Below are 16543 nucleotides of genomic sequence, written 5' to 3'. Positions count from 1 at the left end.
TGTGGATGCGCCATACAGGAATTTCCCCAGTGGAGGAATAAGAAAGGGGACCCTACCTCCCTGGAGCCGGTTTAATGATTGTGTATGGTGCCACAATCAAAGGCTCAAAAATGAATACCACAACTTTGAAAATCAAGAACTCTGAAAAGAAGAAAAAAAGAGCTACACTCTTTCTGTTGCTGATTGAAGGAATCTCTGAAGTTTCATTTGGTCACTAGGAGTGCTGTTGAATATGTAACCTTCATTTCCATTGTCATGATGGGGATGACTCATCAAAAAGCTTTTTGTGCTATTGAGTACAGCAAACGTACTTTGATATAAACAATTCACAAAGAAAGGGTGAATGAGTGAGATGGTGCAGTGGTTAGCACACTAGAATCACATTCAGGAGGATGATGATTCAAACCCGCATCTGGCCATCCTGATATAGTTCTTCTGTGATCTCCCTAAATCACTCCAGGCAATTGCCAGGATGGTTTCTTTGAAAGGACATGGTCGATTTCCTTCCCCATCCTTCCCTAATCTAATGGAACCAATGACCTCACTGTTTGGTTTCTCCTCCAAATCAACTAACCAATCAACCAAAGAAAGTTCCAAACAGCCATGCTCGAGTGAAGTAAATGTTGGCTGCATTCAGGAAGCATTGGCTTGCAGTCCAAGAAAATCAACCCACCAAGCTAGCATAGAGCTGCAAATTCTGCATCTGTCCATTTGCTGAGTCCTAAGGAAAAGGTTAGTAATGAAACCTTATCATCTGCAATTGGTTCAAGTACTTCACAAAGGTGATAAGATGAAAAGAATAGAGTTCTGCTAGTCTGTCTTTGAGCAAATGGGAACAGATGACTGGTTTATTTCAAAGCTAGTTTTAGTGCTGAAGCAACATTTCACATAGCATGGAAAGTGAATCTGCACAGTGTCCATATATGGGGCACTGAAAATCTTTGGGAAAAATTTCAACATGAATGTGATTCACCTAAGGTGAATGTTTTCTGTGCCCTTTCAGCCAATAAAGTTTTTGTTCCCTTTTTCTTCAAAGGTGCAACTGTAATTGGGCAAACCTATCTGGTTATGTTGCAGTATTGGCTGTCCCCTCAACTTGAAGAAGTGGTATGTCCATTCATATTCCAGCAGGATGGGGCACCACCTCATTGGCACTTATCTGACCGTGCCTATTTGAATGAAAGATATACATGGCAATGGACTGGCTGCCAGGCAGCTCATGACAGAGCCCTTCATCACTGGCCTCCAATAAGCCATGACCTCAGCCTCTGTAATTTTTTTCTATGAGGGTATGTTAAAGATATGGTGTTTCAACTACATCTACCAGCTAACACTGAGAAACTAAAAGAAGGAATAACTGCAGCTATCCAAACTGTTATGCCGGAGATGCTACAGAGTGTGGAATGAGTTCGAGTATCAGGGGGATGTCGCTCGAGGGTCTAAAGGCAGTCATATTGAACATTTATGAACTTGCGTTCTACTGAAAAAAAAACTTCAAGTACTTTTCACATTGATTAATTACCCAAGGTCCCATCATGTTTATTTGATTAAATACAGATTTTCAAAGTTTCGGTATTCTTCTTGAATTACCCTGTACAATGTGGAGAAGTTTTGAGCAAAAAGGAAATTTGCTCATTATAAAAAGGAATTATAATTTCTGTAGCTGCTGTGAAAAATAAAGAGTCCACAAACCAGGTCCTGTTCCTAAAGTACACTATGATCCACATTAATTATGTCATTGGCATGTTTGGGAAAGTCTGTGTTCATAAACATATGAGGTGTGTTCAAAGGGTAAGAGCTGTTCTACCATAATAAAAATACAGGGTGAACATTAATAAAACTGACAAACTGCAGGAACAGATTCATAACAGAAAATGGAGGAAAAACATATGCCTCCAAATGCATTGTTAGCACAGTAGGCGGTGCTGATAAATGAAAGTTCCTCTGACCATATGATGTGTGCTCCTTGTGTGTTGCAGGCTTTGTGATTGACGTAGCATACTGTAAGCAGCATAATGGTCTGGTACTGATGTTGGGAACAAGTTGAGATGGTGTTTGTGTACCGCCAAGCAGATGGAGAGGCTCCATGGCTATAACAAAACAAAAACACCCAAAGACACCTAATACATCACACAGTATTTCAAGTCTTTTTTTGAACATTTGTGTGATCAGGGGTCCTTTCTGACAGGTGAATGTATAGGGAGGTGGCAGACTGTGTACATCAGATTGAAAGACCTTGTTCTACACGATACTGAGAAAAACCCTAGTACAAGCTTAGTGCAAGTGGCCTGCCAACATGGTGTAAGCCAAAGTATGCCTGTGTATCATGCATGACAGCTGAATGCACTGTATCTGATGGAGGCCACTTTGGACGTCTGTTGTGACATGACTGCAGTGCAGTGCAGTGCAGTTCTGTTTTGTCTTCCAAGACAATTTGTTGTCGTTCCACATACACCGTCTGTTTCCAGACATATGTTCGTAGGACCTTTTTCTTCCATTTCCAGTCGGAAACCCATCCCTGTAGTTTGTCAGTTTTATTGATGTTCACTCTGTATTCATTAGAAAAGGTTTTATTGGCAGTTTTTCCCTGAAAATGTAATCCTCTTTTCCACGTAATTGCCATCCACTTCCAAGCACCTTTTTGTGAGTCACACTAACATCTTCAGTTCATCTGCAAGAAAGAACTCTGCAAATTAATTAAACCAACTGACTATGAGTCTTGTGTTCTTTGAACAACCTGTTGTTTCAAATGCAAAATGAAATAATAGTGAAACATCCTACCAGATCAAAATTGTGTACCAGACAGGGACTCAAACCTTGAACCTTCATCTTTCGTGTTCGGAAATGCTCTGCTGATGGGTATATCCAGATGTTGTTCTGGGTAGGCTCACAGTTTTCGCCTGCCGGGAAGTTTCAGGCCAGTGTGCACTACTCCATAGAGTGAAAATTTATTTGAGAGGCAAGAGTCACTGGGTGTGTGGTTGGAACTATAGAGCAAACGATTGAAAAGCTCCTAACAGAAATGCTGAATGTTGTCTAGACTTTCAGTTTTAAATGGTACATCTTAGTTTGCTGAGTGTTTCACAGTACACATCAGCTGTAATAGTTGACCCAAATTCCATGAAGTCAAGGAAAGAACACACTTTTCATCCTAGAAAATGGTAGCCAACATTTTACAACTCAATAATGAGATTGCCTGAATTCTTTTGGTTCTGGTGAAGTTGAATGGCACCTCTGCATTGGTTGCCATTGTTATTCTGCATTGATATAAGATACTAGTGTCTCGTCACTCATAACCATGCCAAAAAACAAATCATCTCCATCTTGTTGACAACAGTAAAAAATACTCAGCTGTTTGATATTCTTTTCTGTTTTTGTGTTGTTCGATAAGCATTTTTAGTATTCACCTTGCACACAGTTTTGTTATTTGATCTTCTCAGTGTCAATTGTGTAAACAATGGTGCATCCAACACAAATAACCTTGTCAACCAGGGCATCAATTGTGGATCAGATCACAGTTTGTGGCCCACTAGTTATAAGATTCCAGTGGTCTACATACCTGGGGCAGTCACTCTGCAAATCATCACATCACCAGCATTTTAAAAGTTCCTTTTAAAGTATCAAAATCATTGTGTAAACTTTCCTCCACTCATTACTGTAGGCACACATCCTCATGAGTTTGAGATGCTTAAGATCCTTTTGCACCAAAAAAAAAAAAAAAAAAAAAAAAAAAAAAAAAAAAAAAAAAAAAAAAAGCATATTACAGCACACACTTCGCAAATGGGGAAGCAACAGTTTTTTGTTGGTTGTTTTGATTCTGTTGAACAACTATTGATTCTAAGCAATGATTTCTGTGACTGCATGAACACTCCACAAATGACGCTGCATCGTGAAACTTCATTCTGAACTGCCACCTAAAGCTGCTCAGTAGGCCCTGTGAACTGATGAGCAACTCAAGAGTTCTGAGTAGTGTACACCAATTACCTCCAATACTATCTTAGCTGCCAAAGAACAATTGGAGCCCAACTGGAGCCAACAGGTGTTCAGGCATCTGATCAAAAGTATAAACAGATATTTAGTCTGGTCAACATATGAGTAAACCAGACCGTCACTTAGTGTGTTTTCCCTGGGTTTATCTACAGTGATGTCTTAGGGAAGATGAGGAAGTGGATGAGGTGGTCATTTGATGAAATGTTGTGGATATACATTGCCACAGTGTATTCCTGTATACTTTGTGTCATACAGAGAAGCATATCTGTTGTAGTTTATGTAGATCAAAGGTTTGTCTTGCAAGTATGATTGTGTGGGCAATCCATTGCCACAGTTAGAGCAGCACCTAATCTCCATAGTAACTTAAAATTGTACCATAAACATTAGTGTTGGGCTATAGATAGATAGACAGACAGACACAAAACTACTGTTCAGTATCCTAGACGTCGATTTGTTGTAAGATTTTGGAACATACTCTGACCTCAAACACAATGAGATCTCTTGAACAGAAGGCCTCCTCAATACCAACCAGCATGGATTTGTGAAACCTAACTTGCAGTTTCCTCATACAGCGTACTGAAAACTTTCGATCACGGCAACCAGGTAGATGCAGTATTTCTCAATTTCTGGAAAGCAAGTTGACTCAGTGTCACACCTGCATTTATTGTTAAAAGTACAACATATGGGGGTATCAAGTGAAATTTGTGACTGGGTTGAGGACTTTTTGGTAGGGAGGACACGTCATGTTACTTTGGATGGAGAGTCATCATCAGACATAGAAGTAACTTTGGGTGTGTCCCAGGGAAGTCTGTTAGAACCCTTGCTGTTCATGTTGTGTATTAATGGTTTTGCAGACAGTATTAACAGTAAAACCAGTTTATTTTTTGCAGATGATGCAGTTATCTATAATGAATTCTATCTGAAAGAAACATCATAAGTATTCAGTCAGATTTTAATAAGATTTCAGTGTGGCGCAGAGATTGGCAACTTGCTCTAAATGTTCAGAAATGTAAAATTGTGTGCTTCACACATCAAAAAAATGTACTATCCTATAACTATAATATCAATGAGTCACTGTAGAACACATACAAAATTCCTGGGTATAACAATTCGTAGGGATATGAAATGGAATGGTCAACACAGGTTCAGTCATGTGTAAAGCACGCGGTAGACTTCAGTTTATTGATAGAATACTGGGTAAGTGTAATCAATCTACAAAGGAGAGTGCTTACAAATCGCTTGTGCGTCCGGTTCTAGAATATTGCTCAAGTGTGTGGAATCTGTACCTGATAGGACTAACAAAGGGATACTGAACATAAGCAGAGAAGGGCCGAATGAATGGCCACAGGTTTGTGGCCACAGGTTTGCTTAATCTGTGGGAAAGTGTCACAGGGATACTGAAGGTATTGAACTGGAAGACTCTTGAAGATAGGTGTAAACTATCCTGAGGAAATGTATTAGCAAATTTTCAAGAACCAGCTTTAAATTATTACTGTAGGAATATACTACAATCCCTTATATATTACTCACATAAGGATCAAGAGGATAAGATTAGAATAATTACTGAATGGACAGAGGCATTCAAACAATCACTCTTCCTGCACATCTTACATGAATGGAAGATGGGATGTACTCTCTGCCATGCACATCACAGTGGTTTGCAGAGTGTAGATGTAGATAATTATGATGAAGGGTAAAAAAAAAGAGAGGATGTCTTGAAGTACATACTAGATTTATCTGATATTCTTTTGTTTTATTGAATAAAGACTAATCAGAATTTTATGCTTCTGTTAATAATAAAATACTTCGACAAGCTAGGAGATAGTTGATTAATTGTGAATGATGTACAGTGGAATTGAAAGTGTGCATAGATCAGGTGTAGTAGAAAAAATGCTGAAGCCCATTTAATTTGTGCCTCACATAAAATATTTAGTAGTGTAGCTTTATTAATTTGTATGTGTGTTTTAGATCTGCACTGATTTTCCGTAATGAAGAATTAGCTGAGGATATATGTACTTAAGGAGAATAGATAACAAGCAGCAGAACTCAACTTGAATTACTGTTATGGAATCATAAAGCCACATAATTTCATCTGAAAAAATGAGTTTGATACGTAAATGGTGGTGGTTAATCAGATTACAGTAACACCCTGTTGCCTATGTTATGAGGCTGTAGTGACTGTTCGTCAAACTGAGAATAGATTAAGAACATATTTAGTGTATTAAAAAAATTTCGGAAGTGAAGTAGGTTACTCACCCTGCATGTGGGATTTGAGGACGTGACACTACCCCGAGTCCATAGAGGCCATCTGTTGGAAATTTACTTGGATCCTATTCAGTCACAGCATCTAGGAGGCTTGGACTGTAATGGCACAAAAGATTTACTTCCAGGAGAACTGCTCCATGACAAACTTAGCACCTACGATTAAATATGAGCAAATGGCCTGTATTTTTTGAATACGAGAAATGCAGTGGTTTGCGATAACACCTGTTGATTAATTGTGTTGTTCAATATAAGTGAGTCCATGCTGTCATTAACAGTACACTCCTCTTTGACCGCAGGGTGGCAGCAGCGGGAGCCCACCACAGCTCTTCCACCACAGTTTCGCCGAGTGGCTGCTCGACGTGAAGCACTGCACGCAGAAGTACTTGTGCTCTGCTGCGGCGGGTCACGGCATGCTGGCCGTGTCGCTCTCCCAGTTTGGGCGGCAGCTCCCCGTGGAGGAGGTCCCGTCATTGGCCATGCACATGGTCCGGTCGCAGTGGCCGCCACCGCAGCCACAGCCGGCAGCACAGGTGCAGGCCCTGCCTGCTGGCCTTGACCCGCACACTGTGCTCGTGCTGTGGCTCATTGACAGTGGGGCACCTGTTGAAGACTGTCTGTTAGAGGTATGTTATTTTTGGCACACTCAAAAAATATGGTTGCAGGATTTGTATTAGTTATTTAGAATTAGTTGCAAACAAACAACACTTCAATTAGTTATTTGTCACGTGTTGTCTAAGGTTTTATGATTTTCAAGCTGTCAATTTAAAAAGTCATGGTTGCAGAATATAAACACAAGTTATCTACAGGAACATGGAAAAACTGGTAGAAGCTGACCTCATGTAGAGTTCAGGAGAAATATAGAAACTTATGACTCAGTACTGATGCTTAATTTGGAACATAGGTTTAAGAAAGGCAAATGACTATTTATGTCTTTATAGATGTAGAGAAAACTTTTGGCATTGCTGACTGGAATACATTCTTTGACATTCTGAAGACAGAAGTATTAAAATACAGTGAGCAAAAGATTATCTACAACTTGCAGAGAGAGCCTAAACTGCAGCTGTAAGACTCAAAGAACGTGAAAGGGAGCAGTAGTTGAGGACGAGTGAGACAAGTATGTAGCTTATTACCATTATTATTCAATGTCTACATTGAACAAGCTGTAAAGGAAATGAAGGAGAGATTAGGAAAGGAAATTAAATTTCAAGGAGACAAAATGAAATCTTGGTGATTTGCTGGGTAAACTGTAATTCTGTCAGAACTTGGAAGATCAGTTCAGTGGAATGGATAATATCTAGAAAAGAGGTTATAAGATGAACATTGAACAAAAGAGAAACAAGGATATGGAGAGTAGTCATGAATTAAATCAAGTGATGCTGTGGGAATTAGATTAGGAAATGATAGGTTAAAACTAATAGATGAACTTTGCTGTTTGCACAGAAAAACAACTGATGGTTGCCAAAGTAAAGAGAATTTAAAGTGTAGAATGACAATATCAAGAAATTGCTATCATCAAATTTCTGTGTTAGGAAGTATTTCCAAAAAGCTTTTATCTAGAGTGTACCCATACATGGAAGTGAAACATGGATAAGGCATGAGGAGAATAGATACTTTCAAAAAGTGGCAAATAATAAAGGGACACTAAGGCTTGTGGTAGTAAACACACTCGAGTGGAGGTAGATTCCAGCAGTTATGAAGAGGCGCATGCAGTTAGACTAGCATGGTGAGCTGCATCAATCTAGTCCTCAGACTGAAAACCGCAATGACACTCCACTATTGGAGTAGGTGGGAAACACACAGCATAGGTATGTATACACAACATGTTATATGGGCCAAAAAGAACATTAAGATTGAAAGACCAGGAGAGAAGTGCTTGAATTAAAAAGGGCATAAGGCAGGATTGGCAGACTTTCTCCTCTGCTGTACAGTCTGTGTGTCAAAGCAGTGAAGGAAATAAAAGAAGGGTTTAAAAGTGGGATTAAAATTCAGGTTGAAAGGATATCGATGTTAAGGTTCACTGGTGAAATTACTTTCCTCTGTGAAAGTGAGGAAGAATTACATGATCTGTTCAAAGGAATGAAAAGGGTATAGAATTCAAAATATACATTGAGGATAAAACAAATAAAGATGAAAATGAAGAGCAGTAGTAATGAAATAACTGTCAAAATTGGTGACCAGTTATTAGAATAATTAAAGGATTTATGCTACCTTGAAAGGAAAATAGTCCCTGACAGACAGTGCAATGAAGACATAAGAAGCAGAATATCAGAGACAGAGAGTAGTTTCTTTACCAAAAGAAGTAAACTAGTATCAAACAAGTCTTAATTTGGTAACAAAGTCTCTGAGGATGTAACTTTGCAACACAGTATAGTATGGAAATGAATCAGGGATTGTGGGAGTACAGGAAAGAACAGAGTTGGTGTTACAGAAGAGTGCTGAAAATTAAGGGGCTTGATATGATAAGAAATCAGCAGGATCTCCACTGAATTGCAAGGGAAGGAATATGTGAATAATACTGGCTAGAAGAAGGGACGGAGTGACAGGAGATGTATTAAGATGTCATGGAACGATTCCCATGGTTCCAGAATGGAGCTTTAGAGGGAAAGCAATACAGGGGAGTAAATCTTACAAATAATGAAGAATGTTGGGTGTGAATGGTACTCTGAGATGAAGACAGGAAATTGTAGCAAGCTGCATCCAACCAGTCAGTCATTTTATGAGATGTGTTGTTACTTTGGTCTTCATTGTAAATATTCATTTGATGTAGCTCTCTGCACTAATCTATCCTGTACAGGCATCTTACCACTACGTAGCTGTTGTAACCTATGTTTATTTGAATTTGTTTGTTGCATTCAAGCCTTGATCTCCCTCTAAAATATTTACCACTCCACACACACACACACACACACACACACACACACACACACACACACACACACTCCACTACTGTCCACTACCAGATTGGCAATTCCTTAGTGCCTCAGATGTGTCCTGTCAAGAGATCCCTTCTTTTAGTCAACTTGTACCATAAATTTAATTTTCCCCAGTACAGTTAGTACTACCAAGCTAATTTTCAGCATTCTTCTGTAGCACCTCATTTCAGAAGCTTGTACTTCTTTTTGTCTGAACTGTTTATTGTCCACATTTCACATCTATACACTGTTACTCAGAAAGCAAATACCTTCAGAAAAGACTTCCTAACACTTAAATTTATATTCTGTGTCAAAAAATTTCAATTTTTCAGAAACGCTTTTCTGCTGCAACCAGCCTGTATTTTATGTTCTGTCTACTGTGACTATGATTAGTTATTTCACTGCCCATTTAGCATAACTCGCAGACTACTACACAGACCAGTAATAATCTCTGATTTCATTGGCTACTAATGCAGAGATCTCACTTTTGATTCCTGGTGACCACTTCCCTCTTTCCTGCTGTGTGTAAGGGGTTCTGCTCCAGAGATGCCAAGGAGAAGTTGCCTGAGTAAAAAATACTGAGTCACAAATCACCAAGATGCATCATATCAAATGGAATGTTCTTGGTTGAGAGTAGCACAAAGTATTTATTTACTATTAAAAATGATTTCTGCAGCTTCTTCCATTGGATAAGTCACTTATTGTGTACTTCTTGCACATTCAGGTTGATGACGGAGACTACACAACAGCAAATGCATGGAGGACGCTGCCACTGCCGAAGGACAACAGGGTGCTGAGGCTCCTGGCAGATGCAGGGGCCAGGGTGCCTACAGAGGAGCAAGTCCATAGTGATGCGGCCTTATCAACAGCCTTAGACATTAGTACCTTAGCTATCATAGATAGCACGGAAGATGTAGCACTTTCTAGTCAGGTAAGCAACAGTGGAGATACCAGTTGCATACATCCACTAGTCTACATTTTATAGCTAAAATTTTTTTCATTTATTTAAAATAAAAATTGTTGTACACAAGGTAGGAATGAATATTTTTCTAGTTTGTAAATACCATCTTTGAAGAGTGATTGTGGAAACTCTGCAAGGTACTCATCTGCTGCTGCTACAATGTCTTCTTTGGACTCAAAACCTGTTTTCAGCCACAAATCTCTTCAGATATAGGACAAGTGGAAGTTGGAGCACACCAGATGTAGTGTGAGAATGGAGAATATTCCAGAAATTTGTAGTTGCCAAACTTTCTGGTATCTCATTTCCAACACATTATCATGGATATGTATACAACTATGTCTGGATCTACATCAGCATGACTGCTCTGCAGTTCACAATCAAGTTCCTGGCAGATGGTTCATTGAACTATTTTCACATGCTTTCTCTACTATTACACTTTCAAAAAGTGTACTTGAAAAACACGCACTTAGATCTTTCTGTTCAAGCTCCGATTTCTCTTAGGCGATCATTTCTCCTTGTGGCTACTCCTTCCATCACCTCCACCTGTAGCAGCAGACAGTGGCGTGCGCAGACTGAAAACCAGCGATCAGTGAAGCACCTGCCAGCCGAGGTACCACCACATCCCTCCCAACATGCTCGCCGGTCACTTCTGCTGGAGGTAGAGCTTAGATGGCCATGCTTTCTGGATGCAATGGCCACCTAACCATCACTCAGGCAATCTCTTTTTCCCCTTCGATGAGAATCATCTCCCGGGAGTCCTCTAGCAGCTCGCCCATGCAAAGCAATGTGGCTCGCGTCATCATGTCCCACTCTTTGCCATGGTACACACAAACAACAGAAGTCTTACTCCTCATCCAGTGCCTGTGTTCAGTCACAGTTCACTTAACAATAGGAGTGTTACCACATTTTCTGCACCACCTTCCTGAACTGTTTTCCCCTGAGGTGCTTCCCTTGATTGCGGATGTACAAAGCCTGATGCTGGATGCCCGGTTTGTCCCCCTGGTATCAGCACCTGGAATACTGCGTGCAGTGTAAATAGTGAACTGAAGTGCAGTGTGCACCAAGAGGATCAGGTGGGTTTATTACTATTCCGTACCTCACCATTTTGGCACCCCTTTGCTGCCAAGCCCGCCACTGAAGTGGATTTTCCCATGCTGCCAGATGATGCTGAACAAAGGCTGTAAGCCGTTAATGGTCCTCCCTATCCAAAGACTCGACTACAAACAAGTGCCCTCCTAGATTAAAAGGTAGTAACTCATTAAATTCTGCTGTAGTTGTTAGCTTTTAGGAATATCATCTTTGAATCGGCTTGTGCACTTCTTCCAGCATGCCCAATTATTTATTGTTACCTTCCTTAGTGATGCCCCTTAGGAACATAGAAAGGAACCTAAATTGTTCCTTCACTGATGGTCCCCTCTGAACCAAAGTGCAGAGTCTCATTACCTAAACATGCTGGTTTTTCTTTTTAATTATTATTCCAATTAGCACACTCCGTGTGCTCACAAAATCTGTCCCCATTGGGTCAGCCGAACGCATCCTGCTCGCACCTCCAGCCATGCCTTGCGCATATGACCGTGAGCTGCTCATAGTTCATGAAGCCATCTGCTATTTCTGATCTTCAGTTGAGGTAAGCATCTTTATAATCTTCACACACTACTGCCCCCCTCCTCTTGTTTTTGCAAAAAATACATAGACCAGATACCACAGTGACAGCTTATGCTACAGGAGTAGATTGCACAATTCACTACTGATGTCCGGCATGTTGCTGGCATCAACAACCTTATGGCAGGTTGCCTCAGCCGTTCGTGCACCACCGCGCAAGCCGTAGATGACAGTGTCCCAGCTGCTGCTCAAGAGGGGGATGTGGACCTAGCCCATGCCCTTCAGAATGCTAACTGTGGCCTCAACCTCCAGCTAAGATCCACAGCGGACTCTGACCATAAGATCTGATGTGATATCCTTGTGGATCCTTCATAACCTGATGGTTCCAACAATCGCCCCTGCCCTTCTGCCCCCCCTCCCCCCCCCCCACACACACCTTCTGAAAACTGGCATTTGACTGTGTCCATGGCCTCACTCATCCAGGTATCCATACTTCTGCCATCCTCATGAAACAGTACTTCATCTGGATGGGCATTCTGTGTGACTGCAGCAACTGGGCCCCATCCTGTGTTCCATGCCAACACACCAAGGTCGGGTAGCATGTTCACTCCCCTGTCGCCACCTTCACCCACACAACACTGGTTCACACACATTCACCTCAACATTGTTGGCCCACTAGATATCAGGAACAGGCTCCCAATAGGACTACACCAGCTGTACATGAATGTTTATTAGTGATAAACTATCAAAGGAAAACAAGAAGGCATAGTAATCAGGTTTGTCCATGTCAGTGAATTGTGCAACATTGCTGCTATAAAAATATATAATACACTTGTTTATGGTCACAGGTTCGAATCCTGCCTCGGGCATGGATGTGTGTGATGTCCTTAGGTTAGTTAGGTTTAAGTAGTTCTAAGTCTATGGGATTGATGGCCTCAGATGTTAAGTCCCATAGTAGAGCCATTTGAACCAATTCACTTGTTCTGTATGTCAGCTTGACATTTGAATGTATTATGACAAAAACATTTTAACTAAAACAGAATTTAATTGATATCAATACCACCCCAGCATTAAGTTGAGAAATTTTCACCTTGTTCTAATATGCAGACTTGATTTCATGCTTTTTGTTAGTTGTAAATTGAGAAAACAAAATTTATGACTATAAGGCTGTAACACAGATAAGTATTAATTGGTGTCTTCATGTGCTTGTGTGAAGAGCACGAGATCCTGGCTATGGATGTCTCAGGTTCAATCCCGAGTTGTGGAAGGGAGGGGAAATTTTCCTTGTTCCTATCCTTCCAGGGTGGCACCAGCTCCATTAAGCCTGCTGTCAGATGAATGTCATGGATCCTTCCCAAGGGCGAAAGGGAACTGGGGTGATGTGCTTGCTGCTCTCCCCCTCCTAGTGCTTAAGTGAAGGAGGCCTGCACTCCTTCTGCAGCCAGTGCAATAGCCCAGTCACAGGCTTGTGCCACAGAATTTACCTTTGCCCTTACCTTTACCTTTAGCTGGTATCTTCATGGTTTTGTTGTGTAAATTTTGTCTTTCCTTGGTTTACTGTCAATCCTTGCTCTGCGTTCAGTAGACTTCATTCAATGCAACAGGTATTGTATTCTTCTATAATTCATTGAGGAGAGGAATGTTATCAGTAAATCAGTGACAGGCCTTTCACCCTGAACTTTAATCTCAGTTTGGAACCTTTCTTTTAATTCCACCATTGCTTCTTCAATGTACAGTTTGAACAGTAAATGAGAAAGACTGTATCCCCCTCTTACACTCTTTCTTTTAATCTGAGCAATTTTTCATTGTTCTTCCATTCTTATTGCTCCTCCTTGATTTTTGTACATATTGTATGTGTCTAGTTCATATATCCTATGCATTAACCTAAATAATAATTTTGTTGACAGTTGACTCAACAAATTTAGGAATTCCAAAGGAAAGTCCTCTCTCTGTTCTGCCTTGTGTGATTACAAGCCTTCCAAAGTTCTGTCAGGGCTGTAACTTTAGTACTGGGTACCCTGTCTCACTGTCATCCTGATTGATTTCAGCAGACATTTCCTCTTCTTTGTACAGTCCACAGTTTACTCTATCCACCTATTTCCTCTCTCCTCTATGTTTAACACTGGAATTCGTTTTGCACTCTTAATGTCGATAACTTTGATTTTAATTTCACCAGAAGTTATTTTGAATTTTCCGCATACTGAATCTGTTCTACCAACAACAGTTTCCATTTTGCTTACTTTCTGTATCTATAATAACCATTTTATATCTAAAAACAAAGATTCTGTAACTTACGAAACAAAAGCATTGGTACGTTGATAGAGACAATAACATGTTTGTTATTGTCTCTATCAACGTACCAACACTTTCGTTTGGTAAGTTACAGAATCTTTGTTTTTGGATATATTTTTCCCACGTGGAATGTTTCCCTCTATTACATTCATATAATAACCATTTTGTTTGAGATACCATGCATTTAGTGTGAATTTAATTCCTAAGTGACTGACACTGCTGTATACCTTCCTTTTCTTGACATTTTTGTATCTCTTTCTTTCATGGATCAGTTGAATTATTTCTTCTATTACTCAAGGTTTCTTTGCAGTTAGTTTCCTTGTGCCCATATTCATCTGCCCACCTCCTGTAACTGACCTTTTTAGGAAGACAGTTTCTCTTCAACTGAACTGCTAATAAGGATTCATAAGTTTTCATTATCATAATATTTACAGCTTCAGAGAATTTGAAACACACGTTATCTTCCTCAGTACTTCGTCATCTCACCTCCTGGCACAGTTATTCTTCCTGACCACATTCTTAAATTTTAGTCTTCTCCCCATAATTTTTAACTTTTGAGCTGAGATTATATCTGCTTACGGATATGCCATACAATCGAACATCTGGTTTTGGAATTTCTGTCTCACTGTGGTATAATACATCTGGCATCTTTCTGTGTGTATAGGACTTTTCCAAGTACACCTCCTCCTCTTGTGATTGTTGAGTAGTGTGTTTATTATTAATAGCTAAACTTTATTGCAGAACCTATAGAGTTCCTTCTCTGTCATCCTTAACACTGAACCCATATTTTTCTATAACTCTCTTTGCCATTCCTTCTCTTACCACAACATTCCAGTCCACTATGATTATTATATTTTTTGTCATCCATTACATACTTATTTACACACCCGGTCCACAAATATACTCCCTTTATCTACTTCTTGTGGTGTCGGTGTGTGTACCTGAACTACTGTTATTAGTTTTGGTATGCTGTAAGTGCTGATGATTCGTCCCTGGAGTCATTCATGGTGTCATGTCTGAATAAAACTTCTCTGTCTTCAAGCCATGTAATTTTGAATAAAGTACTTCAGTTTCCAACAGCTCTCTCTGCCATCGTCACCCCAAGTAAAAAGCTACTGACTGCCAGGGCTGTTATACCTATACAAGAATAGGTAGCAATATTTTCCACATAGGAGAATGTGATAGGTCAGCTGAAGTGATTCTTTTGTTTCACAATGCAGATATCCGTAGATGGCAACGCCAGCCCTCTACGCCCTATCTCCCCCGTAGATCCATTGCTGGAACTACTGGGGGCAGACGGAGATGTGAACCGAGCCGACTCTGGTGGCAGGACGCTGCTGCACGCCCTCGCTGCCGAGGGAGATGCAGCTCTACTGGCACTGGCAGCCGCCAGGCCTGGCGCTTGTCTGGAGGCGACTGACAGGTACTGTCTTTGATGGACTCAACAGTCCACAAATATTTATTGAAGCCAGTACTTTACCCTGTGTTGCCACTGAGGAAAATTGCTTTGTGATTTTTGTAACATCTAATAAATTAATGCTGAAAATACTTCACTAATTTTACCTCTAATGTTTGTGTACCTGACCCGAAAATTCAAACAATAAGAAATACCTGTGTTATCAATCTTAGTAAATCACCTGCTCCTATAGCAGAATAAGCAGAATGCTAGCTTGTGAGGCAGGAAGGTATGTGAGACCCAGATTGTAATAATAATAATAGTGGAGGCCCGGGAAAAGAATAGGCCTCCGGTATGTTCTGCCAGTCGTAAAAGGCGACGAAAAGAACAAACCACTAATAGGGCTAACCCCCCTTTTAGTGTGATTAGTTTGTTCAGGACAGAACTAAAGAAGCCTCGGACAAGCGCCGTCATGGTCGGGGACGACGCTTGAACCCTATGCCCGCCCACAATGGTAACGAAACTGCTAGCCAACTGGAAAATGATTTAAATCCAAATAGAGGTGTTTTGCAGGATATGCTTCCTGCAACCACCCTAGAAGGAAAACAAAGACAGAGGATGAGATGGTCAGATGAAGTTAATCGACACCTCATGTTCTGTTATTACCAAGCAACAAACGTAGGAACCAACACAATTGGATACAGATCACAAGTATACACAACATTTATTACCAGATACCCAGAATTAAAATTTTTAACAGAACAACGACTAGCTGATCAGATCCGTGTAATAATCAAAAATAACAGGATACTCCAGTCAGAATTAGAAAACATCAAACAACAAGTACAACAAATACTGGAACAAAATAATGTGCAATCAGAAGAAGAAGAAAATACAGTAATGGACTCAAACATCCCAGAGCAAACAAACAAAGAACAACACGCACCAATTAAACAATCAGAGGAAAACGAAATCGTAAGACAGCCACCAGAACAAGCACAAATAGAACACGAAGTGACACAGATGTTAGATATAGAAGAAAAATTTCAGCTAACATATATAGAATACAAAGACACAAATACAGACATTAGACCATTCTTGCATAGACCACCAAATAACCCACAA

The 16543-nt window shown here is 40.2% G+C and overlaps 1 protein-coding gene across 1 annotated transcript in view; it reads left to right on the top strand.

Annotated features, from left to right (window-relative positions):
* Positions 1-16543, top strand: part of LOC126203883 (ankyrin repeat domain-containing protein 50-like) — a 520870-nt gene that overhangs the window by 407754 nt on the left and 96573 nt on the right. The window contains exons 8-10 of the mRNA XM_049938265.1: positions 6552-6878; positions 9892-10098; positions 15243-15445. Of these exons, the coding sequence (XP_049794222.1) occupies positions 6552-6878; positions 9892-10098; positions 15243-15445 (737 nt within the window). The remainder of the gene's footprint in view (positions 1-6551; positions 6879-9891; positions 10099-15242; positions 15446-16543) is intronic.

The sequence above is a fragment of the Schistocerca nitens genome, chromosome 9 (genome assembly GCF_023898315.1).
Source record: "Schistocerca nitens isolate TAMUIC-IGC-003100 chromosome 9, iqSchNite1.1, whole genome shotgun sequence".
NCBI classification, from domain to species: domain Eukaryota; kingdom Metazoa; phylum Arthropoda; class Insecta; order Orthoptera; family Acrididae; genus Schistocerca; species Schistocerca nitens.
Note: the sequence above shows the minus strand (reverse complement) of the source record. Positions and strands in the feature narration are given on the sequence as shown.